This window comes from Cucurbita maxima, unplaced genomic scaffold (assembly GCF_002738345.1).
Source record: "Cucurbita maxima cultivar Rimu unplaced genomic scaffold, Cmax_1.0 Cma_Scf00030, whole genome shotgun sequence".
Taxonomy (NCBI): domain Eukaryota; kingdom Viridiplantae; phylum Streptophyta; class Magnoliopsida; order Cucurbitales; family Cucurbitaceae; genus Cucurbita; species Cucurbita maxima.
Window position 1 is genome coordinate 1,805,649 of NW_019272046.1, and position 8,357 is coordinate 1,814,005.

General features: G+C 36.6%; 2 protein-coding genes across 4 annotated transcripts; one reads left to right on the forward strand and one right to left on the reverse strand.

The window, feature by feature from the left end:
• Positions 1–257: 257 nt before the first annotated feature.
• LOC111466083 (ubiquitin-conjugating enzyme E2 22-like) lies at positions 258–5,259 on the forward strand. Its single transcript, XM_023110661.1, has 7 exons — positions 258–402; positions 1,832–1,954; positions 2,552–2,696; positions 2,785–2,862; positions 3,222–3,334; positions 3,465–3,568; positions 4,671–5,259. The coding sequence occupies exons 2-7, from the start codon at positions 1,952–1,954 to the stop codon at positions 5,029–5,031; spliced, it is 804 nt and encodes a 267-aa protein (XP_022966429.1). The 5' UTR covers positions 258–402; positions 1,832–1,951; the 3' UTR covers positions 5,032–5,259.
• A 260-nt stretch (positions 5,260–5,519) lies between these two features.
• Positions 5,520–7,009, reverse strand: LOC111466118 (calmodulin). Of its 3 annotated transcripts, none has more exons than XR_002714317.1 (3): positions 6,759–7,009; positions 5,862–6,295; positions 5,520–5,797 (listed from the first exon to the last, which is right to left on the reverse strand). XR_002714317.1 is itself a non-coding variant. In XM_023110705.1 (2 exons), the coding sequence occupies exons 1-2, from the start codon at positions 6,832–6,834 to the stop codon at positions 5,922–5,924; spliced, it is 450 nt and encodes a 149-aa protein (XP_022966473.1). In that variant the 5' UTR covers positions 6,835–7,009; the 3' UTR covers positions 5,520–5,921. The 3 variants fall into 3 exon arrangements, 1 of the variants encoding a protein (XP_022966473.1); XR_002714316.1 differs by having other exon boundaries at positions 5,520–5,800; XM_023110705.1 differs by having other exon boundaries at positions 5,520–6,295.
• Between the last annotated feature and the right edge of the window lie 1,348 nt (positions 7,010–8,357).

Sequence of the window (8,357 nt, forward strand, 5' to 3'; positions counted from 1 at the left end):
GGTAATACTAAAGGATGAGGCCAATAATTTATTACTATTATTATTATTATTATTATTATTATTATTATTAATATTAATAATATTATTATTACTTTTTACTTAGTTACCATATTGTGTTAAATTATTATATTTATTGAATCAAATTATAATGTTTTATTCAGAGTTAAAAATAATAAATATATATATATTATTTATTTCCACCAATAAAAATAAACAATATTTAATTTATAATCCATAAATAAATATTCAAACGCTCCTCTCTAAATCTTCCTCCTGTTGATCAATCATTCATTTCAAGGGGAAAGAAAGCTCTCTGCTTTCTCAACTCTCATCGTCTGTGTACACTCAATCTCTCTGTTTGGGGTTCCTTGGGCGAACCAGAGCTGCAGGGATTCTTCAGAGGTAGTATTTTTTCTCATCTGGATTTTCTTTTCTGTCACTTCAACATGAATCTTTTTGATTTGTTTCTGAGTTCTTGTGTTTTGTGACTTTGAATGATGTTTTCGCTCTCAATCTCAGTTCGATCGGGTAGTTTTCGATCTCTCGACTTGCCTTTTTTCTTTTTGAAGGATGAGAGCTTTGTTCTTGTTACTTACTGTGAATGTGCAAATGGGGATGGGGGATTTTGAGAGAATTAGGGTTTTTCTTGGTTGTTCTTGCCGTCGATTGGAATGTTTCCACAAGTGTTTTGTTCTTCCGATGCTGTAGTTTAAGCGTTCGAAGTTAGTCTTAGCAATTAGGGCACTTCTTTCATAAATTTCAGCCCCGAAATCTTTCTTTATCACTGTGTTTTTCCCCTTTATAAACTTCTCTTTTGGGGTTTTAGCAACGGGAAGTATTTTTTTTGACACAAAATGCTCTTTCCTGATGTTTGATTTTGGAGCTCTAATTGTTTCATTCTTGCACCATTTCTTGTTAACTCTCAATTCATAAAATAATTTTGCATAAATCAGTGGTCGATTGTTTTTAATTCCAAAGGTTGTTGGCTGTGTTTATTTGTTAGTGTTAAGTAACGATTTTCCTTCTGTTCTTCACTCAGATGATGCAATCCTTGTAAAATATGCTACTATCTAGATCATTTAAAGGTTTAAGACCTGGAAGATTAACAATTTGGTTTTTGGTTTTAGAGTCTTAATGTTGAAATCAACTTTTATTCATATGACATCAGGGTTTTATACTGATAAATGTTTGTGTTTCCGTGAGACAGTGGCAATATCTAAGAGTTAATCCATAAAACTGGATGCCCATCTTAGTTGTAATTTCTCTTGCTTCTACCCATATTTGGCATGTACACCATGAGTGGCAAAACATATTTTGGTGCTATTCTTATTTTATGTTTCTGCATAGGGATGGATGTAGAATGCTCGAGTACAAAGGTGGCATAATCTCTTAGTGTTAGACAACATTTATGCAGATTAATTAATCTGGTCATGTTGCTCGGTCGATCCCTTTTAGACTTGTTCTGTCAGTTCATCAGTGTCCTTGATATTGTGCATCCTAACTGCATAGGTGTATTAGAGAAACTTATGGCCACAAGATATGTATGTTTCTCTTATAATTTGTCAAAAACTTGACTAGAGCTTCAATAAGCATTCTATTGATATTCTTGTTTCAACTCTGGAACAGATTTAATTATCTATGGCTATTGTACTGCCTGTTAAAGTTTATGAAAGGGTTTGATGCTAGTTATTCATTTTCCTCTTGCAAAGCAAAATGGATTTAGTGCAGATACCCTATTCTTATGTTCTTTATGTATCTCAATTTAAATACCTTTTAGCCATTACCCAGATCTCACTTTATTCTGTACACTTACTTCCAATTCTATTTGCAGGTTCTTCTTTGCCTCTGGATTACGTACTCCGCGAAGTTGAAGTTTTTCACTGTTGATTGTTGAATAAAGTTATTCAAGTTAGCAGTTGCGTAGAAGTGCTTTGTTTTTCCCCCATTGGATATGGTAATTTTTTGCCTATCAGACGTTATATTTTGTTTCGGTGTGATACTAGAAATCGGTATGCCCGGCACCACACCCCCCCAAGTGGTGGAGGTATTCTTGTTGAATGAAGTTATTCAATTTAGCAGTTGCATACACGTGCTTTGTGTCCCCCCATTAGATATGGTATTGGTATGTGCCACTCCCCCTCCCAGATGAGGTATTTTTATGTAGATATATGCCTGAGCACGAAGTCTTTTTGGGAGGGTTAAGGGAACCTTATGCTTAGAGTTGAGAGACCATGCTTCCAGAGATTTAGAGCTCTGTATTTTACTCTTTGAATGAATAGGCATTCCCTTTATCTTTGGTTTCAGTGGTTGCAGGAGTCGGAGCAATAATTAGGATGTACATTTTTCACATCTTTATCCCTTGGTTTGGATGCCTAGTTGTATGAATTGTTTTGATGTAGAAGGCGACGAATTAAGATACAAACAATCAGTCATGCCGTGATGCTTAAATATTTTTATTTTGACATTCTAGGTCATATCACATGAAAAATAGTTTCTCATTTCATCTAATGATATTCCCTATTAACGGTGCATTTCTTTCAATTTGTTTCAGGCCACCAATGAAAACCTTCCACCGAATGTTATAAAGCAATTGGCAAAAGAGTTGAAGAGCCTCGACGAATCCCCTCCTGAAGGCATAAAAGTAGGCGTCAACGATGATGACTTCTCGACAATATATGCTGACATTGAAGGCCCAGGCATGTCATTTATCACTCCATCGCTGAAATTTATCTCTTTGAGCTGGACTTTACTCTTATTACTGAATTATGATTGTTGCCATTGCAGTGGGAACTCCCTATGAGAATGGCCTCTTCCGTATGAAGTTGATATTGTCTCGTGACTTCCCGTGTTCTCCTCCCAAAGGTTTGCTCTGATAATGATTGGATTAAATTTATGACATTAAACGGCTTTTGGCCTATAGTCGCAAATCCAGATCGGCTAATTGTTCTTAGCACTTGCTCCATTAGAAATTTCTCAATTTTGAAATGTATTGAAGCTCTGGGTAGTAAAAAAAAAAAAAAGTGGGATGCTGTATTTCCAGGATTGGATTTTATATTCGAATGAACCCAGTAGTTGTTCATCTTGTGGACAAGATTTATCTGAGGATTTAGTTCATGTAATTAGTTGATAAATTAAAAGAAATTTTCTCCACTTCGGGAAGTTCTTGCATCTTGATCTCCTCAATGGCATCTATCTCTTTAACTTTTTTTTATTCTTTGTAGGTTACTTCCTTACTAAGATCTTTCATCCAAACATTGCAACCAATGGTGAGATTTGTGTCAACACTTTGAAGAAAGATTGGAATCCAAGCCTTGGGCTGCGGCATGTCCTAATAGTAAAATCTCCTTCTTTCCTGATATTTTCTTAATTGGTTGGAGAGATCAGTTTTAAAAATCCCTTAATATATTGATTTCATTGTGGTTTTGTTCCAGAATCTCTGTAATGATGGGTGTTTTGTGGAACAGGTTGTTAGATGTCTACTGATTGAACCATTTCCAGAATCAGCTTTGAATGAACAAGCTGGCAAGATGCTGCTTGAAAATTATGATGAATATGCCAGACATGCCAGGTGAGTCAGGCCCCCCTCCAAATTATCTGGTTTTTGTAGGCTTATATGAAATGTTGGAATGGCTAATGTTTTTTTAGATAGACCTCTGTCGACTTTATTGGTGTCGACCCAAAATCACTATTTAATCTATAAGAGTGAGCTCAGGTCGACTTTTGAAAGAGTGAAAAGTCCTTTCTAAGTATTCACGACGTTAGTTTGTACAACCAAAAGTAAGTTTGAAAGCTGTAAAAGCTTGGAAGACACACGTTCTTTTCCTACTCGTATCGAATAGTACATGTTGAGCCAAATCTTCTTCCGATAAAACCTACCTTATTTAGATTGAGAAAATCATATAGTTTTATAAAACGGTGTGCAATGGCTTGAATCCATAGTCAATCCTATTTACGATAGGAGCAGTTAACAATTGAATCCAATTTTTCCCATTGGTTATGTTTTCTAAATGTAACGATCCAGATCCACCGCTAGCAGATATTGTCCTCTTTGGGCTTTCCCTTTCGGGCTTCCCCTCAAGGCTTTAAAACGCGTCTACTAGGGGAAGGTTTTCACACAAATGGTGGTTTGTTCTCCTCTCCAACCAATGTGAGACATCACAATCCACCCCCCTCTGGGCCCACCATCCTCGCTGGCACTCTTTCCTTCCTCCGATCGATGTGAGACCGCCCCCAAATTCCAAATCCCCACCCCCCTTTGGGGCCAACGTCCTTACTGGCACACCGCCTTGTGTCTTTTCCCCGTTGTAACGGCCCAAATCCATTGTTAGCAGATATTGTCTTCTTTGGGCTTTCCCTTTCGGACTTCCCCTCAAGGCTTTAAAAAGTGTCTCCTAGGGAAGGTTTTCACACCTTTATAAATAGTGGTTTGTTCTCCTCCCCAACCAAATATATCACACTAAAAGTACATCTACTCTTGAAAAGTCATCCCAAATTCGTCCGAACTGTAAAAGTATCCATATGCTTGTGTCTTCATCTCCATTGCTCTGTTCTATCAGTCCTAAAGAATTTTATTTCCCAGTAAAAATAGTATCTGCATCTTTTCAAACATGATGATGATATAGTCATCAAGCTCGAGACATGTAGCGAACTTTCTGCTTGCTTTTTTCCAGTCTCTATACCGGAATCCATGCAAAGCCAAGACCGAAGTTCAAGTCGGGAGCCATCTCCGAGTCCACAACTGCGCTAAATGTCGACCCAACAAATGCGTCTGCGCTTAATACAGATCTCAAAAACACATCTGCTGCTGTACTGTCATCGGCATGTCCAACTGCAAATTCTAATAATGCAGTTAGAGGAGGGCAGGAGCAGCAGTCGAACACTACAACACCACCAGCCTTAGAGTCGGGAGTCGGGGGCTCCAGCGTGGCTGCACCAGCAGCAGCAGTGGTGAAAAAACAAGATGGACCCTTGAAGATGCAGGGTGACAAGAAGAAAATAGATGCAAGAAAGAAAAGCTTGAAGAGATTGTGATGTTTTAATGAATATGAGTGAATGAATGAGACTGTCTATTAATGCCAGAATTTAAGGTTAGCTCTCTTTCTTGTTCGATAATACACAGCAGAGCACTTAGAGGAGAGAATTGAGAACTGAAAGTTAAAAATGCTGTGGAATTTGTAATGAAGAACACACTTGAATCACTGATGTAGTTGGATTCTTATTCAAGATTTTATTTCCCCTTTTGAACATTGCCATTTATACTATGGACCAGTCCAAAATTCAATCTATTATAATGGTCCAATCAAGTTGAGTTTCAAATCAAATAATTAAGTTACCTTTCGGGTCCAAATCAAGTTGGTTTCTTAAGAAGCTTTTTGATATTTTAATAGTTAGTATCAACACGAACTCCCATTTTAACATACGATGTAATTCGTTAAGAACATCTGTGAAAAATTATGAACTACTCCGGATCATTCATGTCTGTTGGACAAAAGTAGTATATTAAAAGTACATCTCGTAACTTGGCTAAATAATCCAATCACATTAGAGGTTGGCAAAGAAAAAGAAAACGGAAAGAAAGAAAGGAGAGATGAGGAACAGCGAGGACACTTTTCTTGTCACATGATACATTCAAATTGAAAACGTCACAAATAAAGCAGAGACAACTATTTTCCTACTAGGGATTTTGTATAAAACAAAATCCCAATTTTTTAACTGACGATGAAGACTGTGGACGGGAATCAAAGGGAAAATCAGGAGAATCCAATTATAAAGTAGACCAACCCTCTTTTTTTTTTTTTTTTTTTTTTTTTTTTTTTTNTTTTTTTTTTTTTTTTTTTTTTTTTTTTTTTTTTTTTTTTTTTGCTTTTTGAGTAGAATTATTATCTTTGAATTCTGGTGATAGTAGAAGGGGGGCATGATTCTCACTTGGCCATCATGACCTTGACGAATTCGTCGTAGTTAATCTGGCCATCGCCATCCACATCGGCTTCTCTGATCATCTCATCGACCTCCTCCTCGGTCAGTTTCTCGCCGAGATTGGTCATCACATGGCGGAGCTCAGCAGCGGAGATGAAGCCATTCTGGTCCTTATCGAAGACTCGGAATGCCTCTTTCAACTCCTCCTCAGAATCCGTATCCTTCATCTTCCTAGCCATGAGGTTTAGGAATTCGGGAAAGTCGATTGTTCCATTGCCATCAGCATCGACCTCATTAATCATGTCCTGAAGCTCCGCTTCGGTTGGATTCTGACCTAGTGACCTCATAACAGTACCAAGCTCCTTGGTTGTTATACAACCTGCAAAATCGATATGAAGGCAAAGGAAAAATGAGTGAATTGAATTGGCCACATCCTTATGATACATTGACATCCATCGTAATTAAATTTTTCACTCAGAATCAGAATCAGAATCATCACAAGGGAAAACTGAGCTTCCACGTTTAAACGAAGTCATACAAAACTAGAAATCAATACTGAATCCGCAAAAGGATGCACAGATCCAACACGAACGAACACGCGAAACGAATCGCAGAAAATAAAATAATAAATTCTTAAAAAAACCGAAACGAATAAAAAAAATCCGTGTAAATAAAAAATAAACACATAGCATAGCAAGGAGAAAATCCAACGAAAAACAGAGCAATGCCGAAGGAAGAAATGGAAACAAGAGATCCGGCACACTGACGAACACGACAACGAAAAGCGGTGCAGAATCAAATAAAAATCAACCAAAAGATAATCGAATAGAATCAGAACGAACCGTCGCCATCCTTGTCGAATAAGCTGAAGGCCTCCTTGAACTCAGAGATCTGATCGTCGGTAAGTTGATCCGCCATTGCTGATCACTCGAGAAGAAAATCGTATGCAGAAGACTTTATCTACGAGAAAATGATTCAGAAAAACTCTGAAACAAGGAAATCTAGAGAGAAGATCGGCGGTCACCGGCCGGAGAAGAAAAACAAAGAACAAGAAGAAGAGAGCAAACTCTGTATAAGTGTAAGGACGGAGAGAATTAGTTGGAGTTTTATACGAGCGCTCCACCTCTGCTTTAAATGCTCTGAATCTGGACTTTTCTTTTTCCTATTTACCAATTTACCCTTATTATGTTCTAGTAATTACCAGTTCCCCATTCTTGACCTTTTTTTCACTCTTCCTTTGTCAGGCACTTGGACTGCAAATTTACCATACTGCCCTCTCTTTAAAAGATTTCTTTAATTCATTATCTTAATATTTATTAATATTTTAGTAATTAAAAAGGTCTCAATCAGTTAATTTATTTATTTTATTTAAATAGTCTCACATCTTATTCCAATTATGTCAATATGCAATTTGTAAGTCTCAATTATTTTAAAATTATATAAAAATAATAACAGAAATAAGTAAATTAAATAATGATCTAATTATTTGATTTGGAATATCTTTGCAAAAGCCATTATTACAAAAATTGAAAATACAAAGTAATATATCAAAACCCCACTAGGTTTTATTTTTACTGCCACACCCTTCAACTTCTAGAAGGAATCTTTTAAAAACTAAATAAAATTATTTTATTAGAAAAGCTTTACTAATTAATGTGAGAAAATTTTGTTAAAAAATGAAGAAACAATTTCCAAAAAATAAAAGAGAATTTTAAAAAAGAAAATGAAAGGGTATTTTAGGTATTTGAACTTGCCAAAAACGAAATTGGAATTTTACTGAACACAGGAGCCAAACTCTCCAGGGGTAAAATAGTAAAATAACAGAGAAAGGCTCTGAAAAATAGAAAAAGAAGAGCGTCAGACAGAATCACGTATTTAAACGGATCAGAATCGGAGAAGACCTGTCTTATCATGCTGCCACGTAGCAAAAAAGGTAGCCAATTAAATCATGACACGTAGAGATAGAAATGATCATACTGTAGAAGCGGCCGTCGGGGATCCTGCTCTCTTCCCACCGCCAAACGGTAAAACCGAAGCGAAACCGTTCTTTTACTCGGTAAAAAAGGGGGGAAGTGAAAAGAAATTACCGGAGGGCAGTGAAATCCGGAACGTGGGGGTAAAATTTCTCTCTCTTAACTTTATAATTATTAAAAGAATAAAAAGAAAAGTCAACGGAAAGCGAGAGAGAGAGAGAGAGAGAGAGAGAGCAAACGCGGTTACGCGGTTTGGACGCTACGCGGTCATTTGGTTTCACTTTTGACTGCCACGTCATACGAACGAGTCAGACTCGGCTTTGTCTATTCTTAGGTGGGCCCCACTACCCTTTGTATTTATTTATTTTGAATATTCTTTTTAACCGACCTCTAGCCTTTAAAAATATCTAATATTGGCTTCTAGAATAATCCTATAATATATATATATATATATATATATATATATAT

Coding starts and splice junctions, on each gene's coding strand:
- LOC111466083 (XM_023110661.1), top strand. Junction 2,863..3,221: donor CCCGTGTTCTCCTCCCAAAG/GTTTGCTCTGAT, acceptor TATTCTTTGTAG/GTTACTTCCTTACTAAGATC. Junction 3,335..3,464: donor GGCTGCGGCATGTCCTAATA/GTAAAATCTCCT, acceptor TTTGTGGAACAG/GTTGTTAGATGTCTACTGAT.
- LOC111466118 (XM_023110705.1), bottom strand. CDS start 6,834: ATGGCGGATCAACTTACCGACGATCAGATCTCTGAGTTCAAGGAGGCC. Junction 6,296..6,758: donor ATTCGACAAGGATGGCGACG/GTTCGTTCTGAT, acceptor TCGATTTTGCAG/GTTGTATAACAACCAAGGAG.